The 26,700-nt window shown below is 42.5% G+C and overlaps 1 protein-coding gene across 4 annotated transcripts in view; it reads left to right on the top strand.

Moving 5' to 3' along the window:
• The window catches only part of DIAPH2 (diaphanous related formin 2), a 3,515,124-nt gene that overhangs the window by 2,184,641 nt on the left and 1,303,783 nt on the right, over positions 1–26,700 (top strand). For all 4 annotated transcript variants that reach the window (XM_085607750.1, XM_085607751.1, XM_085607752.1 and 1 more), the window contains one exon: positions 26,060–26,189. In XM_085607750.1, coding sequence (XP_085463876.1) covers positions 26,060–26,189 — 130 coding nt within the window. The remainder of the gene's footprint in view (positions 1–26,059; positions 26,190–26,700) is intronic.

Below are 26,700 nucleotides of genomic sequence, written 5' to 3' on the forward strand. Positions count from 1 at the left end.
CTTCAGAAGCCTTCTGCCTGTAAGTAGTCAGCTTCACCTGCTCAGGTAAAGGAACTGATGTAGCTAAGAGGGATGCGCTGCATTAGGAATGACTGAATTTGCCCTAGTACTCCAATGGTGTACTTTACTATAAGGTTCATGTGCAACTTTAAATCATTCAGCAGTACTGTGGACCTTTATTACTAAGAGCTCAGCTCAGGAATGGTTCACCACCAGCAGAAACCAAAAGAAATCATGGATTGCAAAAATTCGGTTTCAATCGTATTGGGCTCCTCAAGCCAAGCTTTCAAATGGCGCTAGAAAAATAGCTAAGACACTGATGAGACACTCACAAAAGCTGTTGACATGTGGAAAACACCTGCAAAACTCTAACCATGGGAGGTTATTGAATGTTCAGTTCCCATTAGCCTATCCTACAGCAATTATACCAGGGAACAGTTATTAACCCTACTGCCTCAAATGTAAGAACAATCCAAGTACTCATGATGAAAACTAACTTGCAAGGGACGACAAAAAGGACTGATAAAGAAAACAAATAAGGGCAACGAGGCAGCAGAAATATGTTGATGGGCAATACAAGCAAGGGAGATCGTACAGTTGGCCTACAGTGTTGATACATGTTAGGGCTTCAGCACTGAAGGTCCCATTCACGGGGCAAATCGGCACCAATGCTCGCCTCCAGCCTCGGATCAATGATGACACAGTGCCACCTCCAGTCCTAAGCGATGGCGCTTTGCTCCATCCAAGGTACTTTGTCAGTGAGACCTCTTTGAGTCCTGTAGCTGGCCTGCTTTGCATTGCAGTCAGCTTGGACTTTGGATTTAACCTGGTCTAACACGACCTCAAGTAACCCTGTTATGGCTACTGACTTCTAAGCACTATTTTTGGTTTATTCTTTAAAAATTCATAACTCTGGTTCTACTTATTGGATTTTTGTCGTTTTGGTTTTGCTTTACTCTGATAAATATTCTCTATTATCTAAACCTGTGTGGAGTCTTTTGGTGGTGTATTCATTATGTTACTGGTTGTGTGTGTGTGTTGCACAAATATTTTACACATTGCCTCTTAGGTTAAGCCTGCCTGCTCTGAGCCAATCCACCAGAGGGTGAACACAGGTTTTCTTTTACTCTTTATCTAGCTTACCCTAACTAGGATTGTGGTCCTAACTTGGACAGGGTGCATACCTCTGCCAGCTAGAGACCCTGGGTTTATTTATGAGACCCTGCGTCACTTTTGCACCACGTAAGGTGGTACATGTGTAAGTAGGGCTCACATAAAGATTTACGAAGCCACGCCAATCCACCCTGCATGGCTTTGAGTGGTCTAATAAATCACGAGTAAGGTGCAAATCGCTGCATCACCTTACTCTGCACCCGGGAGGTGGTCCATGGGCGGTGCAGTAGATTTTCCCACACATATCCCATGAAATTTGACACTGCCCCAGACTTACATAGTGGTGTAAACCTGGGGCAGCACCAAATCAGTACGCCTCCGAAGGTAAGGTGAAACGGGAGAAATATGTTTATTTCTCCTCGTTTTGTTTCTCTTTCCATCTGTGCTGCAGCACACATAGAAAGAGGAAAATGCCTCTTTGGATTGTTTTTGTGCAAGAAGGTACCCCTTCCGGCACAAAACCAATCCTGCCTGCAACGGAGGCTCCCTTGCACCATGGTGCAAGGGTGCCTACTTTGGTGCTAGGCTGCCGAAACGGTACCAGCACAAGCAGAAAGGACAGGAATGCACCATATTGCTTAAATACGGTGCATTCGTACCCTTTCATTTTGGCGTAAGGCAGCGCAACAAGGTACCTTACTGCACTGCCCTGTGCCAAAATGCAATAAATGAGGCCCTCAATTTCTAACACAGACCTACAAAGCTGTGCTACTGGTGTGCATTAAATGATCTCTGAGGGTAATTAGCTCTGTGTAAAACTCTTAAGAGCATTCTCCACTGCCAAATCTCCCTGTATTTTGTGCAACAATGTGCATATAATACATGGGTTGTAATGTCTCTAGTTGTCTGTAATAAGCAAATGACTTGACTACTCTGCTGTATTAAGTTATTACAGTTGACGTCTAAGATCACAATGCTCGCTGCCACAGCCAGCAGCCAAGGTTTAAAAGGCAGGTCACAGGGCATAATTGCAGCTCCATGTTAAACAAGGAAAATAGGAACTGGCTTTTCGCTTTTTTATATCTTTGTTCTAAAACAAAAGGGGATCAGAGGAAAGATATTTATGGTGATATTTTTTTCTCCATCCTGCAATTCCTTGAAAGAAAGATGTAATGTCTGCAAGTGTCCACACTATCTGAGCCACATCATTTTGACCTGACTCACATTAAACTGATTCTGGTATATTTTTTTGCAAAAATTACGAACTGCTTTTTGGTGTGTTTAATTTCACAGTGCAGGCTCGTCATGTATTCTTCTTGTCTGTAACAAACAAGAACTACAAAGGCACCAAAAATGTAAACATTTTGTGGTAAGCATGGTGGTGTCACCATGTTTTATACCGGATAAAGCGCCTCCAGTGCACATTATAAAGATGTAGCAAGTCACATTGGAGTTCAACAACCTTATAAAGGAACGATGTCTCCAGCTTCGTTCCTTTGTACGGTCATGGAACTCCTCGATGACTTGTATTGCACAGCAAGGTATGTTTCACCCCATGTGTCAGTGCAGGTTTACAAGGTGGTTGTGCAAACATTTGCTAGTGACTGCAGGCTGTTTTTTCACTGTGCATTGTGTTTCCCAATTTATGGGTAAATCGATGCGAACATTGTATCACATTCCCAGTATCCAAGTCTGCCATTTCCATTTTGCTACTTTAGATTTTTGGGGGGCACTGTGTTTAATTTTGGACATTTTCTTCAGGACCTTCTTCCCAGTTGTTCACAAAGAATTAAGTGATTAGGGGCCTCATGTAGGTGGGCTTGCATTTACCACTTCATAAATACCGAATCATACCGATTCGGTATTTATGAAGTGGTAAATGCAATGTAGGTAATGAGTCGGTAAATAATGCCGATTCGGAAAAATTCGGGAATTACCGAATCGGTATTTACCGATTCGGTAATGAGGCATACCTTCCCATTGATGGGGAGGTATGCCTCATTACCGAATCGGTAAATACCGATTCGGTAATGGGGGAGCACATGCAAGGGTGGCAGGGTGTCACATTGACACCCTGTTGCAACCCTGATTCGGCCATGTGTGCACATGTGGCACACATACATGCCCTAAGGGCATGTATGTCTGCCACATTGCACACTTCTAAGCGCTATCAAAATGCTTTTACACATCCATTCATTATTTACCACCAACTATTAGTTGGTGGTAAATACCGACTCCAAACAACACCCACACACTCCCCCTACATCTCATTTCTGTATTCGGAATTTACCGAATCGGTAAAATTACCGATTCGGTAATTTTACCGATTCGGTAATTTACCGAATACAGAAATGAGCCCCCTACATGTCACAAGCCTAAATACCGGTCGGTAACGGTATAATTACCGAAAATCGGCCGTTACCGACCGGTATTCGGCTACGTACATGAGGCCCTAAGTGTAATATTGCTAAGTCCCTTTTAGTTTTACTGTCCAATGCATTTATGAAACAATATATCATGAAACATAAAGTCAGGCATACCAACACTGCATATAACTTTTACCCCGGCCTCAATAACATTTGTTACATGGTTCCCAATAGCACAGATGATAGCAGTGAATTTATACGTGACCTCGTTAAAGGAGATCATGTATTTAATACCAAACGACTGCCTCCCTGTCTTCTCAGGAAATGTAGGGTTGACTTTAAGAACATTTGCCTGGCATTCCTAATCATCCTTGGCCCTTCCTGGCTCTTCTTGTCATTTGATGTGTCCGACTGCACTCCATCAAGAACAAAACTGTATTAGCATGTTGCATGTTGTTCCTTTCTTCAAACTGTCACCCAGCGAGAAGAGGGGATACTCTGTACAGTTTGTGCTGGGCTTGTTTCCATTGGAGCATGGTCAAGACTAATTTGCATATAGCTGGGTCCAAAGTGAGGCGGCATGGTGAGCAAAAGAACAATGAGTTGGAATGTAATCTTAAACGATTGCCAGTGGTTAGACGTATCGAAAGCATTCCTCGCATCTTTTTTTGTGTGTTTATATTTAATACCCCGTACTTTTTCTTGAATCTTATCTCAAACAATATTCAAACTATCACAAGTCATAAACACTAAATGCCTCCTAAAAGCACATCTTTTCTAAGTTGGCACATCCCGGCTGTCAAATTTAATAGACCCATATATGACACACATACCCATTGAAGAACACTAAAGGCCTGAATACAAGTCAGCTGTGTTTTTCCCCAAGCCATGCGTTAACCCCTGCTTACGCACAGTCGGAATTACGAGTTGGGTGTAATCTACATCAACCTTTGTTACATTTCGTCAGGTCAAACCATACAAAATTCAACAGTGGAAAACGATACAGCAATTACTGTAGCATGCGGATTTGGTGCGTTAAACACTAAGATAAACATGTTATTCCTTAGATACTCATAATAGGTTTAATTTACTGCACCCAACAAATAACCCTATGTTATTGTTATTTACCAGGTGCGATAAATAGCACATATACTTGTAATCAGGTCCTTAATTTTGATGACAAAGGGAAATGACTCGTAGTGAAGCCCTTTGTTCTCACAAAGCCTCTGTGCTCGTGCATTATTACAGACCTTGTTAGTGCTGCCCCTGACTGTCCACTGCCTGGATCTCAGCATTGGCATTTCTTGTCTGCAATTGGCAGGAAACCAGGGCTCTACTGAGGGAGCTGCTGGACGAGATAAAAAGGTGCAGGGTCATTTGGTGTCCATGTGATCCTCCACGAAATGTCTTTATCATACAAGCCCTGCCCCAGTTACATTTCTGAGACTGGTGTTTACTACTGCAGAAGGGAACACTTATAGCACCTTCCAGATTAGTAAAGAGTGCCCATGCACTTCGCGTAATGCAGACGCACAGACTTTCCAATGTTTCCAATTCCTGTAAAGCCAGTCTCGTTTTCAATTTGCATTTTGGGTCAAATTTTTCCCCATAATTCAACACACCACACATTGGTTTCCAGCTCCAAGCTGGATAGAAAGTTTGTTAGTCGTGCTGCTTGCTTGAGATTTGCATACAGCCACACTCCTTTGAAGTTCACTTTCCAACATATTAAAATATTAACCTGACTGAAGCTTCAACTCAGCTGGACTTGAACAACATCAAGTTTGTATATTTTACGGGGTTCGTGGCCTATTTAAGTCAGAAATTTCAAAGCAAATATGAAGGAAATTCAAAATCAAATGAAAAGCCATTGGGGAGCAGTGTATTTATGCATTACGAAGCTAATATCTTTGGAACTAGGTTTCATTCATCTTTTAAAATGATTTATTGCAAAGATATTACGAGTATGTGTATAGGGAAGGGGAAGGAGTCCGCCATTTGCTCTGTAAATAATGCTAATGGGAGCTCTCCTCTTTTTGGCAGAGGCACATACATTTATTTTAAGACACACACAGTTGAAAATCTTAGTTATTTGAAACGTTTTAAAAACGTTTCAATTAAATCACGAAACAGGATCTCTGGTAGCCACCTAATCAATATGGATTAAATTGCTTTTTTTAATTGCTAACATTTCGGATTTGCAAAGCGCATGTATGGGGCCTCCTTATTTTTTTCTAGCAAATCCTTGGAACTGAAGGACTTGCATTAATATGAACATCAGCGGACGAGCGATCAACTGAGGATTATAGATTTATAACTTGCTGTGGTTTTAGAAGAAGGAAACACACTGGATATGTGTATGCACGTATTTATGCTTCCTTTTAAATAAATCCTTCATTTCATTTTCTGTATGTGCTGCAGCTTAGCTTCCTGTGAGAGTTGCATTAGACGAAGCACAAGAGAGTTAGTCTACTTTAAAAGCCTTTGCAGAGCCATTCACGATGATATGGAATTATTTTACTCTTTGTAACAACAGCAAAGCCAGGAGAATGATTTTTTTTATGAATATAGGCTACAGTGCATGGATTATGCTTCTTTTTAACATGTCTACCCAATAGCAATGTGCAAGAGCCCAGCAAACACAAGTGCATTAAATAGATTCCCGAATATTCTATATCCTACAGATTTTTAATGTTATATTTAGATGTATTCTGTTTAGTGTTAACCTTGATGTTACAGTGAACTTAGTCTCTTTTCTCACGAATTGAAGGATAACACCCATCCCAAAATGCATTTTCCTTAAATAACAAAATTGTTAGTCTCAAATAACACATAGCAAAAGAAGCAACATTCAGAATGCTGATCTTCCAACGATGTGCATAGAGGCCTGGTCAGTGGTGTGTCTGGTGAAAGCTCCCAGCCTCAGTCGTTCTTCCTTGCTGCCATTAATCTGCAGTAGTCAAACTTGGCGCCTGTTGCAGTGTGAGCTGCATTGAAAGCTATTGAAAGAGTGGTGTGACTTGGCACTGTAAAGTATGGCCACATCTCCCTGAGGATCCCGGAGCAGCAACCGTCAGCAAGCCAAGTACGGCATCTAACACTGCACATTTAATTCCCAAGCATTGTTGATCGTTTCCAAACACACAAAGGCTAAACGTGTCATGTGACCGATGTGGCCATTGTCGTTATCCCTATGTTAGCATGAGCCCATGGCAGGCTGTCTTCTGCTTTGTGCACGTTACTACACTTACTTATTTTGCTTTGTGCCACACTGCAACTTTCACACAGAACATGCTGTTTTTGCGTTGTGTTCTTTCCTGGGATTTAGTCTGAACACTGCAGACAAGGTCGAACTACAATGCCCCTTGTTATTCTGTTCTGGTCAGGCCCTAGCACCTAGACAAAACATGCAAATGCAGCTGTTGTTTGGGGACATGTACTTTGGTCATATAGGTATACACGGGTGGGTAACACACACTAGGAGAGGGATCTTTCCAGAGAAGGGAGAGTGACAGCACCTGTGATGTAGATCTTCCATCTATAGACTGAGGTACGGGGTCTGCTGCTAACACCTAGGGATCTTCTGTTACATAATCATTTTGCTTGTGTAGACAGGGAGGGAGGTGAGGCTACACTGTTGTATATAATGACAGCACCTTTTATAAAGTTACGGACTACTTGCTTTGCTAACCGTATTTGTGTTAGACATATTTCTACTTGTTGTGGCACGTATACTACATACTAGAGTACAATAGTTAAAAATAAACATTTTTAACTTTTCTCATGTCTCTGTCAGATCGTATTGTGGACTGGTACAAGAGTGAGCGTGAAAGTGTGTGTCCTGCAACCACGAGTCCTAAGAGGGTTGGGAGTGTTGTGTTCTGGGGTATCTAATCACTTTTTCCTCTATGAGTGAGTAGGAGGGCAAGTGAGACACTATAGCTAGTCGGTCTCCTGGCTCATGAGCACTCAAGTGGTAGGATGACTTAGTGCCTGTCTACTAAGGTTCCATGATCCCAAGCATAGTTCTGTGACTCCGCAGAATCCCTGCAACAAACATATGGGGGCCAGTAGTCATAACACAAATGTGATATGAAGTGAGACAGATGATCCACAACGCGGCCTGCCTGAGTGAACTACCAGGTGTGAGTTCTGCCAGGTCCTATCTTGTTTATATCCTTATGCCAAATCAGAAAGATTTCTAGTCTAGCTAATTACTGCAACTTCAGAAAAGTGGCGATCGAGATACCCTGATTGCGTAGTGAGGCAGAAGTAACTGGCGTAACTAAGACTTTCTAGGTGACTCTCTGGTACAGAACCTGAATGGGAGGTGATCACCTCACCCCTCTCTGGTGCTTACGGCTTCTGCAGTCAGAGCTTGAGGGGGGTCACAGAGAGGATGGGGAAGGGGGAGAGCTGGGCAGTGTACTTTGGTGCAGGTGGCATGGTCTCATAAACATTGAAAGAGGACTACTCTCTGGCTGGCGGTGGCCATCTTGGGTGTGGCGCCTGAGAAGATTTGAGGAGAAACTGCTAAAAATTACAAACAACAGTCCTTTCCTGTGGTGACTTGCTTCCTGGCTCCTGAGACTACCCAACTCGCTCATCAACCTTAATGTGAGCCCAACCTGGCCTCATGGCAAGGGGAGTGCAGAACCATTGGGAAAGAATTTGCTGTGCCTCATATGAACATCCTGAGAGCATATGGGTTGAACAGTCAGCATTGATGAACTGTCACCATTGTACATGGCTTGGAAGTGCCCCCATAGACTTTCCACCTTCGCTCTTCTGGGAAGGACACAGCCTCTTTTACAATTAGCTACATGTCTTTCTTGCCCAGGCCACCCATGTATGAATGGAGTGGAGACGAATAACACAGAGAGTGGACAGCAACAGTATGTTGCCTGGCTCTGAGGGAGATTTGAGCTGCAGCTATACCATGAAAGGTATAGAGTCAGTATTAAAGTTTTGAAGATAGAACGCGCGCTAGTTACAAGGACCGACCTACAGGGTACCTACCTACGGGTTACTTTCCCCCTGAATAACATTGCAACTCATGAGATAAGCATCCACCTTCCCCTCAGAGGCAGTTGTAAACCGTTCCAAGCAGAAACACTGGAGGTGCGAGATCTGACCCTAGCAACGTTGCAGAAAGATCTGGCAGAACAATGGTATGACTCGCAGCCAGAACGGGAAATGGAACTATGGAGAATACAAAAATATAATGACTTGGAGGCTCACAATCGGAGAGACAACATACTAATCTCAGGAATCCCAGACCAAGCGGAAAAGGACACCATGCATACTTTCCTATTTGACCTGCTTCCGAAGCTGCAAAACATTACATTCAAATCACCTTTGAAACTGTAATGGGCACGTTGAGTGCGATTCTGCAGCACTACAGCTGAAGCACCTCGACAGTAAAACCTAATTTGTTGTGTAAGGCACCATCAAGAGCATCAGTTGAAGTAATTTAAATATACGTGATAGGCAGCAGTGCTGCTCCCAGTCCACATCTTGCTCAACCTTCAGTTAACGTGTGTAGTTTACCCACATATATTTTTAGCACTATAATTGGAAACCTTGACTTAGAGACATGATACACATGCAACGCTAGAAGCACCACTTTTGCATGCCATGTGTGTCAAGTACGTTCTTTCAGATTACACACTGTTCAGTACTGATTGTTGTTATCTAATTATTCAGTAAATACACATTGACTGCTATTTTACTTAATTAGTTTTTAGTAAGTTCTGATTAGGGGCCACTATTATGTAAAATATAGATGTGAAAAGTATGGCTAAAGTCATAGATAACTATTTAAACTATTAATTCCCAAATTGATTTACCCTACGTATGTGGGTTTTGTCCCTCCAAGGTCATACGCTAACAATCTGTGAACTCTGTCACAAAAAGAACATGTACTCCTGTCAGTAGATGCCAAGATGGCGTTCAATAGGGTTGAATGGTGGTATTTGTTCCAGACACTGGGACGGATGGGAAAAGGCCTAATTTTCATTACATTGGTCAAGGTTATGAACCATAACCACACTGCATCAGTTAGCTGTGGTGGTTACTGCTTACCTTACTTTCAAATCCAGGAGCGACCTGACTGGTGTGCCCTCTGTCTTTTTTAGTCTTTCTGCTGGCTCTGGAACCCCTTGCCATTACAATATGGGACTTAGTACCCAGATTTAACTTTGGCTTTGGCATGATACAACTGATGATTCAGTACAAGTTACTTAGGGACTTCGAGAAGGCAATTTTGCAATGTGTCTCAAGTGCTACGAAACCTAGGTTCAAAAGCTCAGAACTTGACGCTATGACAACCAATGTAGGAATCTGATTACCACACATGGAGACTTATTGGTTCGCACATCAGCTGTTGTTCTGGATCTACATGCTAAAAATACAGAGAAATGCTGACATGACTAAAGATGGAGAATATTGCCTTGAACACACAGAGAGACAAATCCATGTACTATACGAAGCAACCTTTAAATACAACATTTACCAATCCCATTTTTGCCACTTCTTTCTATGTGTGACGGAGAGCCCACTGGTTGCTCTCAACCCCAGCACAGGTAAATTCCAAATCCCCTCTGTGGTGCAATGCAGCTGTCACAATAGGCAGGTAAGACATTAGCTGGAAGCTATGGAAACACTATAGAATATTTTTTTCCCAATTATATGATTTTAGATGGTCGACTAACGAAATTCAAAGAGGTCAAATATGAGTATGATATTGCACAATCACAAAGGTGGAGACATGCAATTATCAAATGCCCTGAGTGATAGGCTAGGTCATGCACACATTACTCTACCATATTCACTCATTGCCCAGTACCTACATGCCTGGAAGATGTACCCAAGTATGACATGCATGACAAGGCTGACTATGAAAAAACTGATCTATAAAATGAATGATAGACTCTTTCATTTTGAAGAGTATGGGGCAAATTTCATAAGGAGACAGGGTGTGGGGATGACACCTAAAGTGACTTCCCCTTATCGACCAGTGTTTGGGCAAAATATATATATTTTTGAGAGTTGAAGCCCTGAAGGGTATTGACAACCTGGATTTCCTCACCACCCAGCCTCTTGCTTTCATCAAGGGGTAAAATATTTAATAAGAGGGGATTGATCATTTATTTCATTAGTAGGGTAAGTTGTTCTCATCTATTGTTTGTTATTGGTTGTCTTCTGGTCATCTTACTAGTTCTGTGTGTCTCAAAACGTGGCCTTTTTCATTGTCCCGTCCCCTGCAAAGATGCAGAGCTGGATACGTTTCACCAAACATACGACTCTGATATATTTTGAGAAATGGACAAATATGGAGGTGACAGGCTGACATGTTATGTTGGTTTTTGATACATGATCCATCTAATCATAACTAATGATCGACTACAGTTCATGCATAGGAATAGGGAATCCTTATTACTGCATTTGCTGTAACTGGAGTTTTCTATAGACGATATAAGGTAACTTAATGTGTTGTTAAAAACCATCAGACAATCTAAATGTAAAAACTTTAATAAAGAATGCAATAAAAAAAAGAAAGCTATTGTCAAATGTGTTCTCCACTTGCATTTTGAATGACTGTACTCCAGTGCTCCTTCACAACATGAGTGCTGGCATGCCTTACTTAATTTTTATTTGTAAATTAAGGGTAGTAATGGGCATGGTAAGGGTAGTAATGAGTCATGGATTTTGCCACCATGAAGACTCAATGAGTTAAGCAGTTGCCTCTATATGGGGACCCCGGGATACGGTCACTGAGCCAGCCCCGGGGTTATTTGAATGGCTCAGGATGGGGGATTACGTGGCCTCCCTTCCCTTTATTTGAAATACAGCCCCGGAGGATGGAGTTCCCGGGGCCTCTCCTGCCACCGGAAGGGGGGCGGCATGTCCCTCCTTTATTTAAGTTATCGGCTCTGGAAGATGGGGTTCTTGGGGCCTCGTGGAGACTTGGGGAGGTGGGCATGCCCTATATATATATATATTTGTAGCTTTCTGAGCACAATGTTTTCTACATCCTGTGATTCTATAAAGCTATCCCAGTGTTTCATCCCACATGCTCAGATCAGTCAGGCTACTGTTGTGTAGAAGGAGCTATCAATTTTATATAAAGTGCACTTTTTTAAACGTGTTTCTGTTACTGGATCCCACAGAATTTGCCAGAAATCTGATACTCTTAAGACACACTTCCTCGGTGCGGTTTGTCTGCATATGTAATGTGCATTGCTTATAACTGATATTCAAGTCATACAAGCTCTTTTTAAATTAGTATAGGCATTTTCAAGATCCTCATAGTGGCATGTATGCATACAAACAAAAGGTAGATGTATCTGGAACATTTTAAGAAATGTGCAATTCTGAATGTGACTTGGTTAGATCTCTCTTCTAAATAATATCCATACCACAGAACAACATATCATTTTATATTTCAGTGCAGAGATTCATACCTGGATTTGACTTGAGTATATGCAACCTTAAGTCAAAGGCCTGAGATGATTTGTTTTTGGCCAAAACCAGGATGCACCATTAACTTGCACCATTAACTTGATAATTTTCCAGAGACCAGAATATGTGGCTCCTTCTGTTTTGACTGACTTTGTTCTTCAGGGAGTGGATACTAGATGAAAGAAAATCAGGCTGTTGCTTCTAACTTGAGACTTCTCCCATCTGCAGAAATAAGTTGACACGACAATTAGGCTTCCCTGAACCAAACTTCCTCAGAACTCTGCTTTGTGATATCACATTTTGGGAACAGTCATTGTTGGTAAGCTTAGGGAAATCTTGCAATTGGTATAATGTAGATTTAGAAGTTGTGGTAATAGCTTTGAAATATTTCTCTGTACAATGCATGTTCCCTGTTATATCAAGCTGTGCCAACTAAATATTGCACTTGACTTAAAGAAATAAGTTTTACAAACTCTCCTCATTGATGTATTCATTTATCCTGACTCCACAGTGGACAGTATCTTCAATTGACAGGAACTTCCAATGCTTTCAATTATACTGACACCAAGTTGGGTTTAGGGTCTGCTGCTGTACTCTGTGTGAGCTCTTATGTGCCTGCTAGATAACAATAAGGTTCAAAAGGCAAGATGGCCAAAAACCCTAGAGTGAACCCTGAAGACAAGACTTGTGAGTGGTCACCACCATAGTCCAGGTTAGAATGACTTCTGGAACTCATGAGTTTGTTGCCCAGAAGATCAACCAAGTTTCTAGTATCGAGTCCCAAGGAGCTTAGAAAACCATCTTCAGGTACTACTGTTTATACTTCCCAAGCACTGCGAGTGACATATCTCCTACTGAGAAATTGTTTGACCAAGTTTGGAAAAAAGTGTAATCTACTAGAGTGAAACTTCAATTCTTTAAAAGCCTTTCAGCATGAGTTCCTTAAGTCAAAATCCAAACATGTTGAACCCTTCATATATTACACCTGCCAGTATATTCCGACAATTTAAAAAATAAGGACTGACTGCCCAAAAGGTCAAGCATGTTTGACTTCCTGCCATCAAGCCCTGGTTGCCAGAAAGCAGAATCCATAGGTTGGTCTTTAATTACTGTACTTCTTAAACCTAAGCTACCACGAAGAATACCCAGAGCTCTCAAGGTGTAGCCTCATCCTGTTGAGGTAATTTTTGGTTTATGCCAGAAAAAGAATTCCAACGGTAGCCCTAACCTGGTTACCCAATTTACCTGGTGGCTCGGCCTTTCCTGAACTCTGCATCCTTCTCAAAGTCTTATGAGGGACTGAGCCACTTATGGGTTTTTATGTTTTTCACAGACTATTCAAGTCAAATAAAAAATATGTATATAGCACTATCAACCTAGTAGCATCAATGCACTAGAATGCATCATACGGATGCTAGTCGAGCTTACCTAAACCAAGTGTGTTTTAAGGAGTTTTGAACTTGCTAAGCACCTTCCCATTCTGAATACAAGCTGAAACTCATTCCCCCACATGTCACCTCGGAAGATGGCCTTAGACATGGGGCTATAGTCTGTGCATCTAGTGGTGTACACCTGCTGATAAGCGAGGTAGTGAATCATATGAAGCATATGAATCTGATCAACATATGACAAGAATGCAATGGAGCCTTCAGATGGTGGGACTTACATGCTCTTGATAGGGACACCAACCACCTGAGCTGTAGAATTAATAATTTCCTGTAGCCATAGAATGACCTTCTTTAAGGCACCCACAGTAAAAGAATGACAATAATGCAATAAATGTGGTCTTTAGATGACTGATGTGTCCTTCCACAGATAGGAGGCTGTCAATTACTACACCAAGAGTATTACATCTGGAGGTAATATGAACTTTAATAAATGAGTGCTTCGTCTACCTTTTACAGTTGTCCTGGTTAGCATATTCAAGAGTTTGTGTGTCTTTGATGTAGATCGCCAGAATTAAAATTTGGATCTCCTCAATTTGACTAGAGAGAGTGGCCAAATCTGAATTAAAAATACAAGCTCTAGGGAAGTTGAGAATCATCCATATAGCTGTTAATTCCTGCCCTCATATCACCACTAAATCATACAAGTGCTTCATGTACATTTGGAAAAGCACAGGGCAGAGAGCAGCCACTTGACAGTCCACAGCAGAATGCTACAAACAATACCTTATGTCATCTTTCATTCAAAGTCAGGAAGGCCTAGAAACAACAAAAGTGTCCACAGAGGCAACTGCAGCTTCTTGCAGGAATCAGGAGGATTGCATGGTCAATGATAACAAAGGCAGGCGAATGGTTGAGCAGCCCATAAATGCCTACTGATCCTTCAGTGGTCCCTTCTAGCAGTCACTCCTGGACATCCAGTAAAGCCATTTCTCTACTGTGGTGTGTCAAAACAAGATTGAATTGCTGCAAATGAGCCATAATGGCCAGAGATTTGGTTCATGGAAGAACTCTTTAGCAAAGGGTTTATCCAAGCATTTTTCAGGCATTTAGGCATAAGTTCCTCAACTAAAGGGAATATGCCAATCTCTGATCCGCTTACAATCCCCCTAATCATTGGGAGCCACAAATGAGACAATCACCTTGATTGGAGCTGAAGGACACGGGCCTCTTAAGCACTAAGATGGGTTCACTCTGTTGATAACATCCAAACTCTACCTGACACCAAGTTTAATTTGCTTTTCTTCATATTATTTTGATGACAAATTCAAATTATCGAGGCCTGGGTATGACTCCATTATACTTGTTTGTATATCCACCCAGAGCTATTTTCCTAAGTTTTCCTATAACGTTTTTGTGGTATATCGGCATGTCGGATTAAGACATGGTTGCTTAGGTAACTTTTGCTCACATGTTGTGCTAACTGTAAATACCACAAGTGCTCTCCATACCTGGATTTAGGTTCTCTAAATTTAATATCTGTCAGGAAGCTTTGAAGACCGCTACCTTCAAGTGCACATCAGTTACCTGTGGACTTCACAAAAGAATAAACAAATTGGTATCCCAGAAGAACCTCTGTAGCATGGGATCGTTGTTACCTAGGAAAGCAAATATTAATTACTAAAAAGAAGGAAGAGTGGCTAAGAAATGCTGAACCTGTTTGAATTAAAGGACAGGAAAGATTAAACTACTATCTTGGCATTCTGAGGATTACAAGACTAGGGCAATAATGTGTTTTAGGACCATCGACAAAAAATATCTTATAACAGAGAATGATGGACTGCATGTGAGAAATTGAGATGTTGGTAGAGGGGGTATGTGAGCTTTTTTCAAGCAACAGCCACAATCCTGGTCACGGTGAACCACAGAACGCCACTAAATTAACCTGTGCTTAATCCTCGGATAGATTGGCATAAAATCAGTCATGCTTAACTTGGAGGCAATGTGTAAAGTATTTATGCAGCACTTAAATAGCAATAAAGTGAAACTATAACGCAAGGAAAATTCCACACCAATTTTGAAAAGTAGAGTAACTGTTAATAAATTGACACCAAAATGACAAAAACCCAATCAGTAGAACTGGAGTTATGAATTTTTAAAGTTTCATGTGAAAAATAGCATCTAAAAGATCAGAGCGCCAACCACGGACATCTAGTCGTTCTTGACCTGGGCAAAGTCGAAAGTTATGGCAGACAGCGATGGACCGTTGGTCGGATACACAAAGTGGATTGAGCCCGGTCTCTGCTTATCTCTGGACTTAAAGGAATTGTTAAAGAAAAATGTCTGCGAATGTAAAGCACAGTTGGGCGAGGCAGCCGGCAGTGTCCAAGAAGGAAGCGTCATCGACGGTAAGGCGCTGGACGATTTTTACTTTCTAATGTGAAACTTTCTACATTAAGACTTAGTCTCTTTTTTGGAATTCTAAAATCTCAAAGTGGACGAAGCTGCATGCTGTACCTGACGAGGGTTCCACGAGGCCAGATACCCCTTCTGCGAGGAGCCGCTGAACAAGATTTGCTGCTACAGAGAAGAACTTAGTAGGAGCTGCTGCTAGGTTAGGCCAACCAGAGATGCATGGTTGGCAGATCAGCGAACAGTTAGGTTCCAGTCTGCTCTCCGTTCTCAGAACACTTTTTTGGCAGAACATTTTCTGAGTCCCGTGTTTTCGTTTTGGGTTATCTGGGCACCTTTAGCACCAATGGTCCAGGATGGGAGAGGTACTACTTGGAGGATCAGGACTCACTTAGGATGGGTTCAGGTGCAGGTTCAAGATGGTTGGAGCCTTTTCTGTCCCTGAGGCTCTGATCAGGAGGCCAGCCAACTAGCTCTTTGAGTCATTCTGGAAATTCTGGGTGCAAGCAGAAGTGCAGTTCTGAAACCAACATGGCAGTCCTCTTGTGGCACAGGGCAGGCTTTAGGCAGCATGATAGTCCTCTTGGTGGAGCAGGGCTGTTCTCTGAAGGGCACAGGAGGCCACAGATGGAAGGGCAGTCCTTTGGGAGGCCTTCCGCAGGTCCAGAAGTGAACTGAAGAGTGGGTCTGAGGGTCCTATGTTTATACCTATGCGATGTTTGAAGTGGAAGAAACTTATGGAGTTTTACCCCCACAGAAGTGTCTGTTATTTCCTGTCTCCCTGCACTGCTCCCGGTCTGTCTGCAGTCACAATAAGCTAGTGTGAAGTTCTTTGTGTATGAACTGATGCAGTGTCTTTGAAGTGCAACTGCACAGCCCCGCCCCCATCTGCGTTGGATGGCCCATCCCTCTATTGTGTGGGGGGACTATACAAAGGCCAACTACACCAGGTCATGTGATGCAGGGATGTGCCTGTATGCACACCTATGCTGTTCCCTCTCTATGGTCGGAACCGCTGAAACATCTTGGCATAATTATATAGGTGAATGAGTCATTGTCCCTTATCCAATATCGGGAATTGACTTATTTCAAACAAAATGTTACTGTTTTCAATTAAAAATAAAGCAATGGCTGCCAGGATATGTTACAAATAATGAATGCTGCACTGCAACAGTACATGGTTAATAGATTAAAAAAGGACAAGCAGGCAAATACATATATTAAATAGGATAAAAATGACAAGCACACAAAAACAGTCTGAGCGCAAAACATACGCAAACATATCATGAAACTCCTACACCTTCTAACTAGCAAACAACTAATTCTCCCACCTACAGTTACCCCTAGCCAAGCTGTCATATGTAGTGCACCACAGTGGCCAACATCTTCCAAGTTTATCACAGTAGTTTTAAATCCCACCCAAGACAATGTATGAATGGTCAGTTATTACCACCCTCCAGATCCTCTTGAGAAATCATGTAGCTATTCAACATATCTGTGCAGGGTGAATGAATGAATGATTTCTTTATTTGTGTGGTTACTTAAAACCATTACAAAAATACAGCTTATAAAGTGACAGTAAAATCTAAAAATATAAAATATAAAAAGCATGTATATGTACACAACATTGTTAAAATTCTCCTTTGCTAGCTTAGATAAAAACAATCAAGTGACAATCAGTCTTGTATAATAAGTAAGTCTGTTGTGAAGAAGTGGCCAGAGGGCAGCCCCCACAATGCCGGTCTAACAGCCTAGGGGGAGGTGACCATCAGTTTTGTACGAGTATAATGGACAAATTTGCCAAAGTTGGCCATATGCTTCACTGTTTCCAATGTATAGAGTCGATGGACTGCCTCCTTTGCTGTGCGAGTGCCCAGTTGGACATATCTGTGTCATCGTTCAGGGCCAACAAACAATCCACAAGGTGTCCCTATGCTCAAGCCCTATCAATTGTTCCCCACCCCCTCTTTTCAGCTCTCGAAATAAAACAGCAATCTCAAGACCATTTAATCATGTGAGTGCCATTTAATCATTCGAGGGCATTGTCAATTCTTGTTTTGCCTGGATCAATGCGAACTCAATACATCTAGTAGTAGGTTTTCCTCTTTTTGGTGCGAGGGTATCCCCCTCGTATGCAGGCCAAGTTTGTACAAGGGATAGCTTGTAAACTTATTTCATTAACACAGTTCATTACCGCTTCCCATAACTCCGCCAAGGATGGGCCGTATCATAGCATATGGAACATTTCTGCTCCTAACTCCCCACATCTTGGACATTTCGCTGCAGCATTTGCATAAAGCCTATTGATCTTGCCTGGAGTAAGGTAAGTGTTGTGCAGAGTATAAACATTAATTAATTTGAACCTGGGATTACGCAAGACAGCAGGTTAATATGCTAAGATCCTCTCCTAGTCAGTTGTACTCCCCCTCCCCAAAAAACCGCACCTAGGCCTTGAACGCCTAGATAACTTGCGGCCCATCTCTCTTCTTCCTTATTTTGCCAAGATCGCAGAGAAAGTGGTCAACCAGCAGCTTACGGCTCATATTGGGAAATACCATCTTTTACACCCTACTCAATCGGGCTTCCGTGCATGTCATTCGACGGAGTCGGCCCTTCTTCTGGCCACTGAGACCATCCGGCAATTCGTGGACACGGGTCAAACTGCGGCCCTGATTCTGCTTGATCTCAGTGCGGCCTTTGACACGGTGGCCCACCAGATATTGGTTGACCGTCTGAAGAAGGGAGGTGTGTCTGGGAGGGCCTTAGGCTGGCTCACCTCTTTCTTGGATAATCGGAGCTTTCAGGTGAGGCAGGGTAAGTTCTACTCGAAGGTGATGGCCCTGCAGCAGGGGGTCCCTCAGGGCTCAATTCTGAGCCCCACCCTTTTTAATCTGTATGTGGCTCCCTTGGCTGAGATTGCTGAAGGTTTTGGGATTGGAGTGGTATCCTACGCCTATGACACCCAGTTGGTTGTGTCCCTGACTCAGAATCAACAATCGGCGGCGCCCAACTTGGTGGCGTGCCTCCAAGAACTTGCAGCCTGGATGGACACCAACTGTTTAAAACTTAACGGCAATAAGACTGAGGTACTGGTGGTGGGAAAAGCTCCTTCTGTCTGGTCGTCCGCGTGGTGGCCGTAGAATTTGGGCCCTACTCCTGTTCCCTGTGCCCAGGCAAAAAACCTTGGGGTCTGGATGGATACCCACCTCTCATTTGATTATCATACCAGACGGGTTGCGGGCACATGTTTCGGAGTTCTAAAGGGACTTAGGAAGACTCTGGACATACTGCCCGCTGCTGCCAGAAAGACCCTGGTTCATGCACTTGTGACCTCCCCTCTTGATTATGGGAATGTCCTCTATTTGGGTGCTACAGAAAGGTGTACTCAGAGACTCCAATGCGTGCACAACGCAGCGGCCCGATTAGTTCTGAAGCGTCCGAGGAGAGCACCCTCTAAACCGGCTCTTACCGCCTTACATTGGCTCCCAATCCGGGAACGAGCTCGTTTTAAGGCACTATGTATGTGCCACCGTATTATGCATGGGACCTCTCCAGTTTATCTACGGAACCTCCTCACCCCCCACACTCCCACCCGTCGCCTCAGGTATGAGGGGTTGGGTTTGGTTTGTATCCCGATGGTGAAAAGAGCCAGGATGGGGGGCCGCTCTTTTCGGTTTTTGGCGGCCCAATTCTGGAACAAACTTCCAGTATGCCTTCGATTGGAGCCCGTTGAAGGCATCTTTAGGAAGAAATTGAAGACTCTCCTGTTCCCTCCGGAATAGACCTCAGTACCTGCTCTGGCTGCCTCATCGCAGCGCGGGGACACACTGTTCTAAGTGTAACCATGCGCTTTATAAGTTCGTAAATAAATAAATAATCTGAAGCTCTAGGTCCGACTCCCATTTCTCTTTCAGGCCAGGAAGTAGGAACACCAGAATAAATAGCACGATGTAGACAGATGACCGCTTTTAAACAACCTGACATTGTACAGAGCAACTAACACACTTGGTGTGTTACAGGATCAGCACCTCCATTCCTCCAGTGATTCCTAATCGTAGCAATTACTGCCCTGTGCAACAGGAATTGGACTCCTGATATACTGAATTCTTCAGCAAAGTCTTCAAACATGAGCAATATTCCATACTGGTACAAATCTATTTATTCCCCTCAGCGCTCCTATGCCAGCCACTATTTTCAATTCAACGACTTTATTGGCTGGTCATGCGAATAAGGTACTTAAACATGAGTCCGCGGTCAACAACGTCACCAGCACTGCTGTATTACCAGGAGCTCCTGAAAGACCGCAGGTAAACGTCACCAAGGAACCAAGAAGACCCGTAATAAGTCCTGCATGTCAGACAGCAAGCCAATGACACCTTCTTCTTCGGGATTCATTGTACAATAAACCCACAGGTTTAACCATTGGAGTTGGGCCACCAAGTAATAAGACTCTAGATCAGGTTCAGCCAGTCCTTCCTCCGCCACAGGGCACTGCAGTTTTGTTAGTGCCACCCTATGCCTACCTGTCCCCCAGATCAGTTTCAGAAGTTTGGATTCCAAGTCCAGAAACAGCCAACGAAGCATCATTAACGTCTGTGTGGTGAAGAAATGAAGCAATCTCGGCAGTGCCACCATCTTAGCCACCATTATTCTGCCAGCCATGGATAACGGCAATTTCTTCCAAAAGTTTATACTAGTTTGCAGAGCTCGGAAGTCTGCCTCAACATTACCATCTACTAGAAATTGCTGGTTACGGTATATTTTAACACCAAAATATTTGAGACGTGTAGGGCTCCAGGAGCGTCCGGGCAGGTTAAGAGATGAAGCAGAGTAGGAACAAAAAGGATTTCTGCCAATTAATATGCAGGCCCAAAATTGCACTAAAGCACTTCAATAAGTCTGTTGCGCATGGTTAGTATTTACATTTAATTCTATCTGTGGTATCCAACAATAAGGAATAATTTCTGGGTATACCCTAAGGTATTTTTAACTCTTATCTGGATCCCTGCAATAATCTAGGGTTTGCTTATTTAAGAAATCTCAACAAGTGCGGAGTCCATCAAGTTGGTATCCACCAACCAAGGTGTGGTAAATTGCATATGATGAAGCATGCACGTTGTGGGTGAGACAATTTTTCCTAAATCTTTCGGGATTCTTGTAGGGTAACCACAAGATTTATTGTGACCTATGTATGTCCAGTGTGTTTGTGATGTAAAACAGAGGGAGGAGGCTTAGGACGGAATGTACCATGTGATAGGTTATAACAGTTTGTTATGATATGGAGGACATGGTCATGTTGTATTCCTCTTTCTGTCCAGTTGTGTATCAATGCACCTCTGCCGTACCTCTGTATCAAAAGAAAACATGCATAAGATGAATCTAGATATTTTTTTAAGAGATTTGGCTACACAGTGTACGTGATGTGAATGTTATACTCTGTCTCTTCTATCTGTACTCTTTCGGGCAGTGCTGATTGGATGATTGGAGGGTTAGAACCACATTGGGAAGCTCTTAGAATATGCAGCCTGACTTAGGGTAGATGTGCCTTAGGCCTGTATCCCAATACTCGTGCAGACCCTGATGTGGACACCAACTCCATTCGATGCCTGAATCAGTATTATATCTGGGGCAAACATTGCAGATCCGATGGGGTTTTTGTTTTTTGATTTTCTCCAGGTAAAATCTGGTGCAAGTTTTTTTGCAAGAAAACATAGCACATTCCACGTTTGCTCAACATATATCAGGGGAAACCAAGCAATATTTCTGTGTCATCCCTCATTCTGAGGTCCAAAACCCAGAGTGATGTGAAATTGCCACCTATTAAATACCACACCGCTGGTGTTGGTATTTACCGAGTGCACAGTTACAACCTGGCATTGTGCATGGCTCATAAGTAGCCTTTCATTTGTAAAATCTAGCCCTGATTCACAGGGCATTTTTGTGGCTAGTTGTGTATTATTCCAGGTTTGCGTGGAATAAAACGCAACTCACTACAGAAGATGCTTTGTGAATAATGCTAGTAAATTCGAGCCTATTTCCCATGTAATATGGGAGTAAGAAATAGCTTCTCTCAAAAACGTGTTGTGACTCGTGCCCTTAACAAGAAACGATGTGATGCTTGTTTGCATGGTAATCCACTGAGTGCTGTAGAGTTCCACCCTGCAATAGAGTAGGGGGGTTGGAGCCCCCACCGGTAATTCTGCAGGGGGCTGGCATTGTGCACGCTGGCGCAGTTTGCTCACGTGCTATTCCTTTAATGGAGGCCTCGTTTCTTTTTTAATTTGTGCACACTTATTACATTCGCGCCCTACAGACACGCACACGGAGGCCTGCAAAGAATCCATCTTGTGAGCGGGTACTGTGCACAGTTAAAACAAGAGAAATGGCACGCATATGATCCCGAAGCTTTCAGCCTATGCGACTTGAGACAAGAAGGGTTGGAAAAGGCCAGGGTGTAGTAAACAATAATGAAGCAACAAGCACGACTGGCGTATGCAGGTGAATTCGTGTCATCACTTGCGCTAGATCCAGGGTAAAAGGAGCCGCAGTAACTTGTTGTTCAGTTGCACCAACAATCACAATCAAGCAACTCTTTTTTTTAGGTAAACATTTTTTATTGAATATAAGAAAACACAGGATTACAAATATAAACTAGTCAATAATGTTCAAAATATAAGCATACAAACGTATGAAAAATAGTAACTGCATAAGAGGATAATTATACATAAAAGGTTACAGAGTATATACGATCAAGCAACTCTAAACCACCTGCTAATGGCTGTCCAGCTTCCAGTTAGTGCATTTTTCACTGAAAGAAATAATAAAAACAATGATTAGCTCCAATCCATAAGCCACTGAACGGCCTATTATTATTATATTGTATTTTTGGAACGCACTCCGTGTAGACAATTTGTCCCAAGGATTTTCGTACTTGAGATACTTAACAAATCATGTCAAAATTGTGCACCCGCTTCGGATTAAGAGGGATGGAATCATTGGTGGGGTATAGTTTACTACCGATTCTAACCTGTAGACCTTGGAACTGGGAATAATGTACAGACTCTGCATGCTATGCCTCATTTCAAGGTGCCCGAAATGGCACTGTTGCTGTATGTGCCATCCGAATTGCCACTACGATTTACTTGGTCGTAGGAAGGGACATACCCATGGGAGAGACAATGTGCCCCTGTCTTGTAATCTTGTTTCGGGCACAAGTAGGTGATTACACTCTAAACATGGTTATCTTTTGCGCTAAATGTGGGCCCACTGCAGTTTAAGATATTTCTATAATGTATAACCTACGTTTTTTTCACTTTAAAAAATGTGTTGCAGAACCACTTCATAGGCCTCATCTGTTGCTTTTGCTATGTTGCAGGGGTAAAAAGGGCGGTGCACTTGGACAATGATGCCAGATTTTTGTTTTCACTAGAATGATTTGTGGCCAAGAGCATGCTTGGACGAGGGTCCCTTTCTCACTGTGTCATGTGATCTAAGCACCATGTCACTGACAAGGTTTAATAAGGATGAAACTGGTCTGGTATTGCATGTGGTCCCTTATGGATGGGGCCTCGCCTGGCAGTTCAGGATGGACTGCTCGTTTAAGGAACAGAGTCAGTACTGATTTGCATAAGGTGGGGTTCTAGCTAGAATGACACAGTGAGTTAAAAACAATGAAATGTAAGGATACCCAAACAACTGCAAGGGGCTAGAGTATTTCCAAGTATTCCCCCATCACCAGTTGTGTGTTTTATGTTACACCCTAAATGGCCATGGGTATGTTGGTTAAGGATATGTCCAAATGTGGGTCCCTTGCTTGCTATGCCATACAATTCAAGCTATATCCATTGGCAAAGCCTAATAAAGCCAAAATCAGTCTGGGTTTGTTTGTGGTCCATTCTGGAGGTGGCATTACCTGGCAGTCTGGGTGTACTGCTCCTACGAGGAGCAGGGCCAGTAAACTGGGTCAGTAGTGAAGTGTATAATGTGAGCCTCTTTCTAGAGTAGCGCCCGGGGTGAACAGCAATGGTTGGGAATGCTACACCAAGCAACTGCCAGTGATTAGCAAGCATTCCTCCCAGCCCCTTTTGTGTGCTTGATGTTACAGCTCAAGTGCCAAGGGTGTGACCAGACAAGGGTACATTGCTTGCTGTGCTTTACCTCACATACACGGCCTAATAATGCAGACAACCTTCTCGAGTTCTGTGTGGTCCCTTCTGGAGTGTGCATGCCTGACCATTCAGGATGGTGTGTTTCCAGTAGAATCAGCATAAGATGGGCCTCTGTCTGTTGTGGCAGCTTGGGGGAAAACGATGGACTGGAATGCTATCTGAATGATTGTTTGCATTCCGCTCATTACCGTTTGTGTGCCTTGAACCAAGCGTGTGGCCAGATGTGGATTCCTTGCTTGCTGTGCAATAAGATCAAAGTTATACTTCATTGACGAGGCCTAATAATGCTGAAACCGGTGTGGGGTGCTTGTGCTCTGTGTCTGGAGGGGGCCTCACCTGGCTGTTCTGGATGAACCGTTCCGATGATAAGCAGCCTTATTACTGATATGCATAAGTCGGGCCTCTGTCTAGAGTGGCATCTTGGACAAAAAATGATGGATTGGAATGCTACCCTGAGTGATTGCCATGGTTAGACTATTTGCAACCATTTCTCCCAGCACGTTTGTGTTTGATTTGTTGATATCAGTTGTAGTGCACTGATGCCTTTTCTGTGGCATGTGACACTGTATATGAAAACTAGAAACATAGATTTGCACATTTGAGTTACCAGTTGAATAGATTTATGCATCCTTGTGACATGTAGTCAATAGTTCTATTCAGATGTAGTGTGAGGATGCAGACAGCATAGATAAATCTGTTAGAAATGTGTGTCTCCTTGTCCTCAGCCCACAGCTGGCACTGAGCTGGCTGACTTCCCACGCCTCATTGCATTCCGCTTTCGGAAGTGTGCATTGTAATAAAGGTCTATTCTGTAACATCCATTCCATGAGCTATGTTAGGCTTTGTGTTACTTGGAGACCAATATGCACCTTCCCTTCTGGTGGGTGCGGATGCTCTAATTAGCTAATAAGGAGGGTTGATATACAAGAGTGGGACTCTCTGAGTCTACGTAAGACCTAGTGAGAGTTCGTAAGGCTAGTCCAAGGCTAATAAATGCACGCATGCACGAGACACGATTCCACGATAAGACCTTATGGGCTTATTAAAAAATATGTTCATTCCTGAAAGCGAAACACAAACTTTGTCAACTTTAGTCAATTAGGAATCTGCTGAATCAAAATAATCAAAGTGTTACTCTGCAAGAGGACTAACAAAAGATCTGCCTCTGAAGAAAGCCCAAAGAGAGAACTAAGTATCAATCAAATAGACAGATCTAGAATCTGCTCAGTTACAAAGGCAATGAAAGTTTGTCTCTTCTACAAAATAACACTGCTTTTATAGCATTTCAGGGTACAGAAGCCACACACATTTCATGGTATAGTAGGATATGACAGTGTTGAATTAGCAATGGTGTAAACACATAAACTAATAAATATTCAGGTAAAGAGATACTTCTAGAAACACTTGCTTCCTAATGTATTCATTGGTTAGGCAATTCAAACTAATGAAGGAAATTAATCGAAGGTTTATGTAACGCAGCAATACAATGGTTTGTTCAGCTAATAAAAGACATAGAGAATATAGGCAGGAATCTTCAGAAAGTTACAAAATAAAGAACCATTCTGAACATTGCTTCCTCAAAGGAGCACACATTACAGGCACCACTGTTATGTCTTTTTTTTTGATGATTCTCCTGATATGGAAAAACACACAAGCTCACACTGAGAGAAAGGCTTGCTCACATAAAATAAATGTGCACTTCTGCAAATATGATCAGCTGCCTGTGGAGGCTGACTGAGGCCCAGTCATGCTAACCGAACCACGTGTAAATTGTGCAGTATTTCTAATTAGTAAAACTCGCTTACATGGATATCTGTTGTCCAAATCCGACTTCTGTCACTGAGAACCTGTGCACACCAAAGCTGTGACTGGTTGTTGTGAATGAGCTGAGATCTTTGAGTATTTACTCATCAATGCATTTGATGTAATATTCTCCTCGTGGTTTTCCCTTGTGCAAAAGTCCCTCCTTGAATTCAGTTTTCTGTATATTGTCATCAGGGCACACCAGGCCCACAGGTCCTTTTCCATGCACATTGCTGCTGTTGTTGGCTTTTAGCATCACGCACGTGGCATGGACTCTAGAACCGAGTGACGCAAATCAATATTACTGTGCCATGTTTGTGGACTGATTCATAGCTCCCTCCTTTTCCAGATCAGAGATACAAAATCGTCTGACCAAAAAACGACGCTGTTGCATTTTCTGGCTGAAGTCTGTGAGGAGAGCTACCGGGACATTCTCAAGTTTCCAGAAGAACTGATGCATGTTGAGAGCGCAAGTAAAGGTAAGGACACATGCTCATTCAATTACCATAATTTGTGGAAAAAAGTTCTAGCATGCTCAGGGCATCATTTCATTTAGATTCTCGGATTAAATAGCGTTTAGGCTGTAATAACCCCTGTGGATTTTGTTCTGGTTTTAAACTCTTGCCAGAAAACACACTATTCCTTTTATGGAGTGAAAAAAGTCATTCAAAACAAAATGTACATGTTCTACTGTTTGTAATTTTTGATGATTTTCTAGGTACATGTATTGTCATTGAATCTTAATTCTTAAATGGATTTTCATAGTTTTAGGTGTTGCCTGCATGCACACTTTTTTATAACCTGTATTTCAGGGGCACTGTACCATTACAGTGCTTTCTGTAGGTTTACTGAAATCCCAAGTCTGAAGATTCTGTCTTTTATAAGGTAAAAGTTTTGAATTTCAGAATTCACACGACACACTTTCTAGTAGCCTTATTATATTTGATTTTTTAACTTTACATTTTACCATAATTGTATTTGGCGATAGCA

The sequence above is a fragment of the Triturus cristatus genome, chromosome 5_2 (genome assembly GCF_964204655.1).
Source record: "Triturus cristatus chromosome 5_2, aTriCri1.1, whole genome shotgun sequence".
NCBI lineage: Eukaryota > Metazoa > Chordata > Amphibia > Caudata > Salamandridae > Triturus > Triturus cristatus.